Below are 14,503 nucleotides of genomic sequence, written 5' to 3'. Positions count from 1 at the left end.
ACATTTCACAAGATAGGTTTTTCACAAAAAATAAAGGTAGTGTATGATTTTCAAAATATAAAGAAAGCATAATCCATGCTATAAATACTGAATGTACATAGCATTATAGTTTTTATTATATAGATGCTAAATTATATAACTTGTTTACACAGCTAAACTAACCTTTTGACATAAGACAAAAGCTCTTCTATAAATCAATTCTAATTCAGTAGCCCTACAAAGGGAAGTAAACAAAAGAAGCCCAAACAACCACCCATCCTTTCAAAATAAAATATTTACTCTAACTGTAAATGACTTTTCACAAGTCTCTCTCCAGTTTTGGATCTCTTGTGTCAATTCTAAATTTCAAACTCAGATCACACAAGCAAAAACAAGAACAAGAAATGCAATTCTGGAGGGGTCCTCTTGAAGTAGCTGTGGTTTGCACATAAGTATGTGAATTATTTTTTTATAAAGTGTGAGTATAGAAAGGAAAGATATTATGGGGGAGAAAAAAACCCTCCAAAGTCCTTGGCTATTTATTTCCCTCTGCATTCCTGCAAAAATCTCCTTGCTACAGATAACCTATCTCACCACAGAAATCTCTGCATAATTCACCCCCAAATCTTCCTTGATTTCAAAGATCTCATGGTCTTGTCTCAAAGAGCAGGCATTTTATGAGTCTTCATATCCAAGGAGGATCACAGATTTACCATAGAGAAAAGGTCAGAACTGACATAACTGGAGAAGAGCGAGGCAGCATGGCCCAGGCTCCAGAACAGCCAGTGAGTCATCTCTCAAAGGAAGCCTGGGAGAGAAGTTGGTCTACTTGGTTTGGCAAACAGCCTTTTGAGCAAACCTTTGGTGGGACTCAGTTCTTCTCTGTGTCTATTGAGTTTTAGACCTGGAAAATAGATGTCGACAATACATTCTATTCGGTCCATCACTTACCCTGAACATAGACATAAACAGTGGAGGCTACATTGGTGTCCTGGTAGAAGCACCTGTAGGCTCCGGTATCATTTCCAACCACTTTTGGAATTGTGAGTGTCTTGCAGAAGACACTGTCGCTGCATTTGGTCACCTCCACCCTTTCCTCAGAACCACTCTGATTGTTGGGCCAAAGCCAATCCAAGTCCCTCTGTCCCCTGAAAAATTAATTCCAAGAAGGTATTAATGTGAATTGCCATACGGGAGGCTATGGCTGTATAGATGCTGTTACATAACTTACATAAATTACTTAACAGACAGTTCAAAGCTGACAGACAACTTGTGTGGACATCCCACCAAAGGTCACAGACTCTGCTTAGGAAATTACCCATAGAGTCTGTGTTTTTTATTAATTCATGCATTTATTCCTTCAAAAACAATATTTATTAAACATCTATGATGTGCTGAGCATTGTTAAGGACCAAGGATATAATTCAGTGGTAGAGCACTGGCTCAGCATGCACAAGGCCCTGGGTTTTATACCCAGGGCTAAAAAAAGAAAAAACCAAAACAAAATGAAACAATGTTTTTATGGAACCTCACTCTAAGTGGGAGGAGACAGAGAAAAAGTAAGTACAAGTAATTGTATTAAAGGTAATCAGTACTGTGAAGAAACTGAAGGATGCAAAGAAAAGAGTGAAGCATGGGGGGGGGGGCGGTGACCCTAAGCACACTGGGTGGAACTGCATTCCAAACAGAGGGAACAGAAAATGCAAAGGACTGGGACGGGTGTACATCTGGAATATTAGGAAATACCAAGGAAGCCAGAGTAGTCATGTAAATATAGGCAAGGGGGAGATAAGAAGTAAGGTCACAGAGGGGAGAGGTTAAACTAAAAGACATTTAAAGGGCCACATTAAAACAGACATTGCAGGGCTGGAGAGATGGCTCAGCAGTTAAGAGCACTGGCTGCTCTTGCAGAGGACCAGTGTTCAGTTCCCAGCACCCACATGGCAGTTAACAACCATCTGTAACTCCAGTTCCAGAGCATCTGATGCCCTCTTCTGACTTCTGTGGGCACTGCATGCATGGGTGCATTTACATACAGGCAAAACATTCACACATATTTAAAACAGACATTGCTATTATTTTACATTTCTTCATGAGGTCCCAAAGAAGTCAACATGAATCGAGAAAAGGAACACCATTAAGCCTTCAATCAAAGCACTTAAGAGCTCCTTGAATTTGCATCTGCATTTGTGCTTGCTCACTTCATGACTTCCTCAGAAACTTAGAGATGTTTCTGCAGAGTTTCCAAAGTGAGGGTGGAATCCTTGTAGGTTTTAAACACCTTTTGTTTTTGAGGGTGGGTAAGAAGAAAATCTCTGAAAATGTCAAGAATTAGCAAAGATAAAGAAACAGCACCTGCTACCATTTGGGGTGGGTTCCCCTCCCCAAAGCTGGGTATTGATAACTTTCATAGACCTTCGCTAAGAGACCTGGGATTCTCTCCACACTGTGATCTAAAATCGATCTGGATTATTTTGTGGACCACTTGGTATTCTTCAAGTATGAGGCAATGGGCAGAAGCAGCCAGAGCTCTTTGTGGCACCCAGCCATCTTCTCCCAGCTCACCACCGCCTCAACCCCTCATCATTTCCACTAAAAGCATATTGGTCCTCAGAGACCCATGGGCTTTCATGAATAACCACAGCATTCAAGTCTGCTTCTTCTAGCTTTCCTTTCTTGACTTGTGGCTAAAAAGCAAAACTCTGGCTGGGCATGGTGGTGCATGCCTTTAGTCCCAGCACTCAGGAGGCAGAGGCAGGCGGATCTCTGTGAGTTCAAGGCCATCCTGGTCTACATAGTGAGTTCTGGGACAGCTGGGGCTACAGGGAGACCCTGTCTCAAAAAGACTGAAAAAAAAAAGCAAAACTCAAAGGTCTCTCTTGTCAAAGAGATCTGTTTCAGCATCCAACATCAATAGCATGATTTTTTGCTGGAAAGTGGGAAAAAGAGGCGGTCCAGAAAGTCAAGTCAGAGCATGATGTCTGTGACCTGCACAGGGCATATGGTTAGGAATATTACTGACTAGAACTTAAATTGCTACTAAAGACAGAATTTCATTTGTGGCTATGGTTCTCATGAAGAGCTAAAAAGATGCCCAAAAGGCATTCTGAATGACACATGTATGGCTCAGAACTTCTTTAAGTCTACTTCATAAAAGTATGTTCTCAACTTTATGATTAATCAATAGTCCTGAGTGTCTACTATATGTCAGTGTTGGGGGGGGTGTCTGTGTGTCTGTATGTCTGTGTGTCTGTGTCTGTGTATTGTATATATGGTGTGTGCATGGCATATTTATATGTGTTAGGAAAAATACCAGCAAAATAGTATGTAAGTTTTGAAAAGACCTTTCTCATTGTTTCATTACTACCTGAGTTCTTAGAAGCCTCACTACTTATAAACAATTACAACAGCACTATTATAATTCTACTATAATGGAAATTGTTTTCCCCTCAATAAACAATGAGTACTTTAACACAGGAAATCTGCATCTAAAATGAAATCCTTACCTGCAAGTAATCTGAAGAGTTGTATTTGCCAAAATTGTAAGTATGTCTTTTTGTGTGCTGAGCAGGGGTGGATGAAGGGAATCATCAGGCAAACCTAGAAACAAATTAGATAAGAGTTGTACCCAATAGGAAACACCTTCCATAAACAATGCACACTCCAATCTTTAAAAGACCTCTTCAGCAATTCATTGTATAAAAGTAGGATTTATTTTGCCCCATTCCCAGTAAAAGTTCACAAGCTGTGTCATAACAGGAAGAATGGGCAGATGGTCAGAAACCAACACAACAGCTCTGCAATTCATGGCGCTAGGGTGGAGTTCCTGTTTTCCTGCATTGCCAACTTCAAGGTCTTACAAAAGGATATGGGACATTGAAACCTGGTGAACCCCCATCTGATGATCTCAGGCCCTTGGGAAAGGACCCACTGACATTTCTTGCAAAGCATAGGATGTACGCATTTGTAAATTGCTGATTAATGAATATTACTCAGAGATTTCTATACAGCTCATCTATGCACTCTGAAGGAGAAAGACTCTGACCTTGTTTCATTGTCTTTTAGTATATTATGTAGCAGAGTTCTCTCGTTGCTTGAACTGCAAAGGCTGAAGCAAGGGCTTATGGACGGTACATTTAAAGAGAGGGAGAGGAACTGAGGAAGAGAAATATTCCCAAGTTCACACATGCATTCAAACATACTTTTCCTCAGAAAGCAAAACAAAAAATAATGTAACACTAACGGGCAATCTCAACTCATTAAGCAAAGCTCTGAGCTCATCCTGACACAAAGCCTGGGACACAAGAAACACAGAAAAATACTACGGGAGAGAGTCTTCACTGCAGTCACTTCATTGCAAGATAACAGCGTTTTCTGTCAACTAAATGCGAAGCGCTCCCAGGTGTTCAAAAAGCATGAGAAAAAGGCAATCTGCCCACCATGCTCAATGGGTACACAGGACCTTCTGGCGCTCAGTTTGGAAAAGTAACTAATCGGCCTAGCATGGTGGCACACACCTATAATCCCAGTATTCAGGTGGATGAGGCAGAAGGACTGTGAGTTCCAGGCCAGCCTGGGCCACATAGTAAGACTGTCTCCAAAGAAAAATAATCAGTTGATCCTGGGCAGGTACCCAAGCTTTCTAACTCACACAAACTGCGAACAGATGACTCCTAAGGCCTAAACTGGCATTGACATTGTTGGACAAATAAGTGAACATGAACAAATACGAGGCAGTATGAATAAAGAGGACATAAGTAAATATCCAGGGCAAACGCCCAGTGCACTGATGCCACGGTGCGTTATGTGAACACCGAAGGCAGACGGACAACTGGCTGCATGTATTCTCACACACACACACGCGGATGTGCAAAACAGTCTATACATCCTGAATGCACCCAGTCTCACCAGATTTGTGTACATTGTTGATGTAACTCTAAATATATTGATCAATAACATTTTTTCTAAACAGTGGAAACTAAATTACATCAATAAATCTCAGAAGCTAGTTAATCAGCAGTGACTTGTGTTTCGGCAGTGGTTCTAAACATTACACTGGGTTAGAGCATCTCTAGACCAACAAACATATATTTTAATGGCATTTAAAGTGACAGTATCACAGATGGTCTGTGGGCCACCCTGAGACAGCTACTGGTCTGGTTAGTCATGTTCAATTAATTAGCATAACACTTTTCAATAAGAAGGAAGTAACTGTCCATAACATAGGCAAACAATTAAGCAAAATGTTCAAAAGCAAGTCTTGCAATAATGGAACACCACTTTGTTTAAAAAAAAGAAAATAAAAACAATTCATTTGGATAAATAGATTTTAAACATGAGTGGGAAACATTAGCCTGAGAAACATGCTGAAAACAGTAACTGGACACAACTCATGCCACCATCCAAATGAGAAAGAATCTATTAGTTGGCCATATTTGTGTGAGGAAAAACATGGTAGTAATGACTATGACCAGCCCTTCAATAAGCGGTACCCACTCTGCCACTACAGTAAAAGACCTTTTTTCTCAGTACTGAAGATCAAACCCAGAGCCCCATACATGCTAGCAAGCACTCTTCCCATACCACAGTCACTAAAAGACTCTTGAAAGTCTCTATAAAGTATTGTCATAATCTCATATTTTAGAAACATTAGCTATGTGTGTTTTTAAAAGATACCTCATTCCTAAGAAGCCAAGACCACACCACACTATTCTCACGACATATCTACAATACAATCAAGTCAACAACGTTATTGGTAGTAAATTCAGATTCACATCAATGGCCAACACTCTTTTTTCTCTCCATTAAACTCTACTTTCCTTGGCAAGTTTGGGTCTCACTCTTCAGAAAGCTCATTCCGACTGTAAGAGGTACATATGCTCCTGCTCGATAAAAAGCCCTTTTATGTTCAAATCCCATAACCAACATTAATTAATTTGTGCACTGTTACCCTTCCAGCTCAAAGACGAGAAGGAAAAACAACAGCGGCTCTGTCTCTAGAATTTGATGGCACCAATTATAGTCCAATCCAATTAAGCAAGTCACACACTCCGAAAGGGCAACCTCACCATTGCATTCAGGGCAACCAGACTACTGTTATACTGCTGCACTAGGAACACCCCAGGCTTCAAAGCCGCTCACTTCTTTGTGGGATGCAGAACAACCACATGTTCCAGACCATCATTCTCTTCCCAGAAAGGGGGAGAATGAGGGCTTGTCGGGGACAAATGAGTGCTCCTGATGGAGCTGGCCTGATGAACCAAGTCATTATGAAGGAAATTCAATAACTGTAGACAGATGATCTTGGTACTGTATGTGAGTGCCAGTGTCTTTTAAGACATGCAGTTCTCTTTTACACAAGGAATGTTTTCACAGAACTGACTTCTCTCTTGTCTCTCATCCTCCAATAGGTTATAGATTTGGAAATCAGCAAACTGTGGCTACAAAAAAGAAATGAGAGAGGAGAAGAGGAGGAGGAGGAGGAGAAGGAGGAGGAGGAGGAGAGGAGGAGGAAGAGAAAAAGGAGAAGGAAAAGAAAGGAAGAGAAGGAGGAGTAAGAGAGAAGGAGGAAAGGAAGAGGAGGAAGAGGTGGAAGAGGAGGAAGAGGAGGAGGGGAGGGGAGGAGGAGGAGGAGGAGGAGGAGGAGGAGGAGGAAGAGGAGGAGGAAGGAGGGAGGGAGAAGAGAGCAGGGAGCAGGGAGCAGAGAGGAGAGGCATTGTTGCATGAAGAGTGTGTTTCCTAATCTTGAACCAGATTGCAATTTAGGTGACAAGGAAAGTGGTCCTGTAACTAGGTGCCAAATCCAAGAGATTTTTGGAGCCTGATTTCTGACTATGTATTTACCCCAGGACCAAAACGCTTTAAGATGTTAAGTTGCTTTGCACAGATAGTCACTTGGAGCCACGTGGTGAAGCTGTCACAGAAGAGCGGTGTGGCTCTCCATCTTCTCTATGCAAGGGAAGCAGCATTCTGCACCAAAGAAGAAATGAAAAAGTGTCCTTCTATGGAGACCCCCCACGTCATATACTAGATGCGCGTAACTTCTGGACCTAAAAGGGAGCAGGAGGATGCTCCCTTCTCCACTCGACTTGGGCAGCGAGGAATGCCCCGGCTCCCACTCGTTTACAGGCGTTTTGCCGCCTGTTCTTGCCTGTGGGAGCATCTTCTGTCCCAGCCCAGGGCGCCTTGCCCACTCCCGCCTCCCCAGCGCCCGAGGCTGTGTCCGCTCCGCGGAGACCCAGCTGAGGCGAGAGTCGCGCAAAGGCAACTTGGCTAGCGCTCCGAAGACATCTCGCTGAGTCGTCTCAGGCCAGTCTCCGAACCTCAGTTTCTCGATTGGTAAGTGAAAGAACACCAAGTATCAAGTCCCTTCCAGCTCTCCGACTTGGGTCCTCTTCTCCCGTATTCCCACTCTCCCCCAGCACCCGGCCCTCTCTGCCTTACTTTTAGCGAGTGGGCTCCTTACCCACAGAGGCGGCCCGGGTCTCCACGCAGAGCCACAGGGCGACTGCCAGCAACGCCTTGCTCTCCATCCTGCACCTCGCGCTGGGGGCAGAGCCCAGACCTCCGGCTCGGCTTTCTCAGTTCTTGCCCCTCAAAGAAGGCACAGAGGCAGGACGCGCCCCGCAGCGCGGGACCGACTGAGCCCGGGGCTCCGGCCGCGGCTGCAGCGGCGTCCGCAGGCACCGGAAAGACAGGTTATTCCGGCTTCGGGACTCGGTCAGGGCTTCCTCCAGTGCCACCGAGCGTCCCAAGCGTCGAGAGAAAACGCAGCGCCGGCGCGCACACCGCTTGCTCTCCTGGGGTCCGGGGGACTCAGGGGAGAGCCAGCGGCCGCCAAACTCAAGAGCGCGGGGGCGGGGCCGTGCGGGGGTGGGGCTTCCTGCGTCCGGCCCCGCCCCTCACTGGGTACCGGGCCTGGATCTCCTTTTTCCCACGCCCACTTATCTGGATGCAACTCTGTTTTTGGTGGAAGCAAAACGTTGCCGGCAACGGGCTCTCAGTCACTTCCTGGGGCAACCTGAGCAGCATCACTAGAAACGCAGTGAGGGCCCCTGCGCCTTTACCAGGCGCGTCCTATGGAACCCATTTTATTGCCTCTGCGTGTCCCAAAGGACCGAGGATCTACAAGTAGGTTGTAGCAAACAGAAATAAGTGAATCCTGAACGTAGATACATTTGAGGGGAGCAAATTGGCACTGACTTGGCCAGTACTTGGGAGTTTGGTTTTACAGTACTTTAGCCAGCATCACCGTAGTTTTAAAATCCCCATCTGAACGCCTTGATTAAAGAACACGCTTGTCAAGCTTGCCAGTGTTCCACTGTTTTCTCTCCACCAGGCAGCTTCAAATCTTAAGAAGTTACCTGTCTAATCTCAGAAGGCATTTCGATTTGGAGCCTGGCTTTGGCCAAAAAAAAAAAAAAAAAAAAAAAAAAACCTGCAGCCAGAATATTCGGAACCGAGGACACCCAGGGCTCCAGCGCAGCAGCGCAGGGAAGATCACAGGTCCTCCTGCAGCTGCAAGAGCTTTTGTCTGCGGCGTTCCAGGACGAGGGTCCCCCAGGGTGATTTTGGCTAGGCCCTTTCAGAGCTGACTTTTCAGCCAAAACACCTTTCTGCGAAGGCCAAAGAGGAATTTCTCCCCTAGGGCTTTACTGCGGAGCAAGTTAGGGAAAACTCCCAGTTCCTGGTGACCTAAACCTCACAACTTTCTCCACAGACGTTAACTTTTGGGAGCGCTGTTTGGAGAGGAGCTCGCAATTCCTTCTTGCCCACATTTATTTCTTCTTGTTTTCTCGCCATGTCTTTCCACGCCTGGGAGGTGACGTGAAACGTCCTCTAACCTTTATCTTGAACTTCTTGCCTTATCCAGATGCTTTTATAGTGGCAAGTAAGATCCAGCACTTGGGAGGGCAGAGGCAGGCAGAGGTCTGTGAGTTCAGGGCCAGTCTGGTGTACATAAAGAAAAGAGAAGAGAGGAAGAAAAGCTATTTCATCAAGAACGTGTTCCCCATCTTGAAGAAAAAAGTATCAAGCCCAAGAGATTTCTTTCTTCCAGGTTGACAATCAAAACGTTTTAACACACTGTCTGAAATATAATGAGTTTATATGGTTCAATTATCCTTGAAAACAATATGAAAATGTGGAGTCTGGTGTACATAAAGAAAAGAGAAGAGAGGAAGAAAAGCTATTTCATCAAGAACGTGTTCCCCATCTTGAAGAAAAAAGTATCAAGCCCAAGAGATTTCTTTCTTCCAGGTTGACAATCAAAACGTTTTAACACACTGTCTGAAATATAATGAGTTTATATGGTTCAATTATCCTTGAAAACAATATGAAAATGTGGAGTGGAAAAAATCTTCCTTTGGCGAAGGCATGCATTTTAGATGCCTTCACCCCCCCGCCCCCCCCTCCCAGGCACTGTCTTACGCACATTTAGGTCTGTGTGTGTTCTCTCTTTTCACAGATGGGAACTTGGTATGAAAGCTGTTTGGCACCTTCACCTAACTTAAAATGTACCTTAGAGAACATCATCCCCGAAAGCCCCATCTCATTCTTTTCAATGGTGCTCTACTGTGTAGCTGTACTTTGAACAGGGTAGAGTACTTTAATAAAAATATGTCTTCCAAGCCGGGCGTGGTGGCGCGCGACTTTAATCCCAGCACTCGGGAGGCAGAGGCAGGCGGATCTCTGTGAGTTCAAGGCCAGCCTGGTCTACATAGTGAGTTCCAGGACAGCTGGGGCTACAGGGAGACACTGTCTCAAAAAGACAAAAAAAAAAAAAAAAAAAAAAAAAAAAAAAACCTCTTCTTCAGCACCTCAAAACACCTCAACAAATGAGCCAGAATGGGCTTTGTCAGACTTAGAGAAAGAGAAGGGAGACCCTGCTTTGGAGAAAGTGAATTTTCTCCACCTGGGTCTCCAGATAATGCTTCTCCCAAGGCCTTATTTACAATCCAGGAAGCTTCTGCTTCCCAGTCTTACTTAAGAAGATGTCTCCTCTAAATGCAAATTAGAATCCACATGCTTATGGTAATCGCCCTTTAGAAGTCTTAGAGGAAAGCATGCATCTTTGATGGCCATGGGACCCAAATTAGCCAGAATCTTAATGAAATCAGCCTACCATATTCTCTCTTACATGCACTGAAAAATGCCTCCGTGTTTGTGAAAAAATGACAAGATCTGCTTTTAAAAACCCGGGGGCGCGGGGGGGTCTCCATTTGTAAACAAGAAGAATGATTCTTACTAAGCCTAACACAAAGATTACTACAGGACTCAAACGAAATAATCTCATGATAGTATTGCATAATCTAGAATACTTTCTATTCATGGTGATAGTGGTGACAGATTGTCTCAATTGATGTTTGTTCTTTTTTCTAAAAATATTTGCTTCCAGTGATTTTAATTAGATGCCCGGGATCTCCTATTCCCTCATCACCTCAAATTGTTTTCAACATCAAGAATGTCAACTGTTCAGCCAGATACGATGGCACACATCTGTAATCCAAGCACTTGGAAGGCTAGGGTAGGAGAATCATTCATTCCAGATGAGCCTGGGCTACAAAGCAAGACCTTATCTTAAAAAAAGAAGAGAAGAAGGGCTGGAGAGATGGCTCAATGGTTAAGAGCACTGACTGTTCTTGCAGAAGACTGGATTTGAATCCCAGCACCTACATGGTGGCTAACAACTACCTATAACTCCAGTTCCAGGGGATCCAACGCCCTTTTCTATGCACTTACACACATGCAGGCATAACATTCGTACACATAAAATAAAAATAAAAAAAATAAATTTCAAAAAAAAATTTTTAAGAGAAAAGGGAGCAATGAAATGAAATGAAAAAAAAAGGGAAAAGAGCATCAGTTGTTCAAAAATATTCCTTATTTTGGGCACACCACACACACACACATACCACACACACACAATAGAAAATTACATAAGCAGTATCTACATGGATCACACTATATAAATTCTTACATCTAAGAAATACTTGAGGCAGAGAGGCAGATGGAGGAGAAGAAATTCTTGCTTCTTGTATGTCTATAATTTTCTTTTTAACACAAGAATTACTTCCTCAACTAAAATATGTCATGTCACTCTTTTCTAATTGTTGCTATGGTTTCAAATATTGCCATTGGTTGACTACATATTTTCACACCACCTCATATTTACTTCACATATTTGTTTCTCATAGTTTTTAATTTTTTTTTATTTTATGTGTATGAGTGTATTGCCTGCGTGTATGTAAGCGCACCCATGTCATGCAGTGCCCATGGAGGATAGAAGAGTGTGTCAAATCCCTTGGAACTGGAGTTACAGACAGCTGTTAACCACCATGTGGGTGCTGGGATTTGAACCTGGATCCTTTGCAAGAGCTGTCACTGCTCTGAACCACTGAACCATCTCTCTAGCCCCTGTTTCCCATATTTCTTGGTGTTGTGTATGTCAGATATCGGCTGACTTTTAAAATTTTTAAATAACTTTTATTTTATTTATATGAGTGTTTTGCCTGAAGGTATGTAAGTCCATCTGTGTTGTGAAATGCCTGAGGAGGCCAGAAAAGAGCATCAGATCTCCTAAAACTGGAAATACAGATGATCTCTCAGAGGACCTGGGTTCAATTCCAAGCACCCACATGACAACTAACAACCATCCATAACTCCAGCTCCAGGGGATCTGACACCTTCTTCTGACCTCATGGGCATTGAATGACATAGGTGCACTTACACATAATCAGACAAAACACTCATACACATAAAAATAAAATAATAAATAAAATATTTTACATAAGTGACCAAATCCAGTTTTTAAAATAAAGAGATGTTAAGTATCAAACAGACACCTTCAGGCTCGTAGTTTCCCATTGAGGACTGATGTCATTCAAGGATGAGGTTGAGGGAATTGAATCGATGCCACCAGCTTCCCTATCCTCCACATATGATCTATCCAAATTATCCAATTTGTTAACTTCTTCCATTTCTAAACCATCCTTAAAGAAAATCATATATGGAGTTGCACTATCCTCACGGTAGTCTAGGAGAGCAACCATGCCATCTGGATTCATGTTTTCACCAATAAAAACTGGTAGGTGCTGGGCGTAGTGGTGCACGCCTTTAATCCCAGCACTCGGGAGGCAGAGGCAGGCGGATCTCTGTGAGTTCAAGGCCAGCCTGGTCTACATAGTGAGTTCCAGGACAGCTGGGGCTACAGGGGGACACTGTCTCAAAAAGACCCCCCCCCAAAAAAAAAAACACACAAAAACTGGTAGTTATTGAAATTTGCAAGGATGTGCTTGATTTGTTCTGTGGCCCCAGTCATAAAGGGCTTTACCCTGTCTGGTTTCTGTTTTTAAGTTTGTCTTTGAGTGATTTCACGTAATCTTTGATATACTTCTGGTAGGCCTCTTTTGTGAAGCTGATTTCCTGTAAGTTATGGTTCATAAGCCAATACCAGTGACTATTGTGTTTTCATTAAAATAATAAATAAAATATTTTTAAAAATAAAATCTACTTGATATAAGACATTATGAATGCCTAATTAGACAAAACTATTATAAAGATATTGTGGGATTTGGGCTGGTGAGATAGCTGGACAGATAAAGGCACTTGCTGTCAAACCTGAGAACCTGAGTTAGATCTCTAGGAATCACATGGTAGAAGATGAGAACTGACTTCTATAAGCTGTCCTCTGACCTCCACACATGTGCCCTGGCAGACACACACACACAAATAAAATAAAATCATTTTGTTAAATAATTATTTAACTGTGGGGTTAAAATTAAACACGCCAACAATGTAAAATGTATTTTATATATTCATCCTTAAATTCACATTTAAACAATAGTCATCCATATGACAAATATAACCAGAGATAAACTCTATACTTTATCTTGGGAAATTTAATGTAGACTCTTCACAGGAGTAAAGAATTACTTTCCTTTTCCTATACACACCCAGCACTTATATGATATGTGATAATATAGCCATATGTTTCAGCAGGTTTTTCTCTCCTCAGCAAGGACTGGGTCAAGTCTAGTCTTTATTCCTAAGCCCAACACCCCTCCATGCATTAGTGATATTGTGACTGTCTTTTCTCGCTTCCATTTCTGCTGCCCTCTGTCTCTCTGTGGTCTCCCACCCCTTGAAATAACTCTTCTCTGGCACCCATCACAATTGTCTTACAGAAAGCAACATGGTAAATTAGATAAAACTATGCAATTCAACAAAAACAAAAATGAGTCATCTTGCAATTAATCAGGAAAAAGTGAATGATGTTTTGTTTTAAATGAAAAAAAAAAAAACCCAAATAGAACATTCTAAGATTTATATGTGCTATTCAAGAAATATGTGATTTGAAATTCCTCTCTCCATTTATAGACTGTAACCATCTGTCAGTGTATTAACACCATCTTCCTTCTTAACATTTATCAACTTTTCAAGTAGTATCCAAAAATATCTTTTGTATTCTAGAAAAGGGACCAGTTATAAATCGCTAACCCCTTATAAGAAGGGCATATACACTTGTAGACTAGTTTATGTTGTGTTTTGAATGCAAAATATTCCACATAGGCTCATGTGCCTAGTTAGTCCACAGCTGCTGGTACATTTGGGAACCTTTAGGAGGTGGAACCTTACTGGAGGAAATGGGTCACCGTGGGGCTGGGTGGAGTGGGGGGGGGGTCTTGAAGCTTTATAGTCCAGTACTACTTCCTGTTCACACTCTATGCTTTCTGACTGCTGAGGCAATGTGGCCAGGCAGCCTCACCCTCTTGCCACCATGCCTTCCCTGCCATGGTGGATTATATCCCCTTGGACCTGAAAGTTAGAATAAACTCCTTTTCCCCTTAAGATGTTTTGTTCAGCTACTTTGTCACAGTGAGTAACTAAGATATTCTGATAGTTTTTAGTAGTGCTCACATTTTTGTAGAATAAAGACAATGTTTCCAAGTAATGAAAATTCATTCATCAGCCTTGAGAGCACCCAGTGAGAGCAGAAATTTTTTATGTTCCTTATATATAAATTTAATATCCAGAGTTTCCAAAACATTGGTGCACAGTCCCCTGAGGCACAAATAAAAATTCTCTTTGAGCAGTGTTTCTGAACATTCATTTCTAACATATCACTGCCTTTGTGCACGTAATAAACCAAACAGCTTACCAAAGAACACTTCACACAGAGAGAACTGCTCAAATACAGTGAAAAATACAGCTTTGGATCTGTTTGATAATCAGCCAAAAACCGGTCAGGCTGAGTCTAAGCTGATGAAAGGCCATGGGGAGTCATTTCATGCATCTGACTACATAACATAAATAAAAGTTCCAGATGTAAGCCAGGTATGGTGGTGCACGCCTTTAATCCCAGCACTCGGGAGGCAGAGGCAGGCAGATTTCTGTGAGTTTGAGGCCAGCCTGGTCTACATAGTGAGTTCCAGGACAGCTGGGGCTAAAGGGAGATCCTGCCTCAAAAAAGACAAAAAAAAAAAAAAAAAAAAAATACCAAGAGAAGAAAAAAAAACCCACTTAA

General features: G+C 42.5%; 1 protein-coding gene across 1 annotated transcript in view; it reads right to left on the bottom strand.

Moving 5' to 3' along the window:
* Positions 1–7,811, bottom strand: part of Kdr (kinase insert domain receptor) — a 46,676-nt gene extending 38,865 nt beyond the window's left edge. Inside the window, exons 1-3 of the mRNA XM_008833318.3 lie at positions 7,445–7,811; positions 3,486–3,579; positions 931–1,127 (exon numbers count right to left, since the gene is read on the bottom strand). Coding sequence (XP_008831540.1) covers positions 931–1,127; positions 3,486–3,579; positions 7,445–7,511 — 358 coding nt within the window. The 5' untranslated portion in view covers positions 7,512–7,811. The remainder of the gene's footprint in view (positions 1–930; positions 1,128–3,485; positions 3,580–7,444) is intronic.
* Positions 7,812–14,503: the final 6,692 nt, after the last annotated feature.

The sequence above is a fragment of the Nannospalax galili genome, unplaced genomic scaffold, assembly GCF_000622305.1.
Source record: "Nannospalax galili isolate Female #2095 unplaced genomic scaffold, S.galili_v1.0 scaffold433, whole genome shotgun sequence".
In the NCBI taxonomy this organism is placed as follows: Eukaryota; Metazoa; Chordata; class Mammalia; order Rodentia; family Spalacidae; genus Nannospalax; species Nannospalax galili.
Note: the sequence above shows the minus strand (reverse complement) of the source record. Positions and strands in the feature narration are given on the sequence as shown.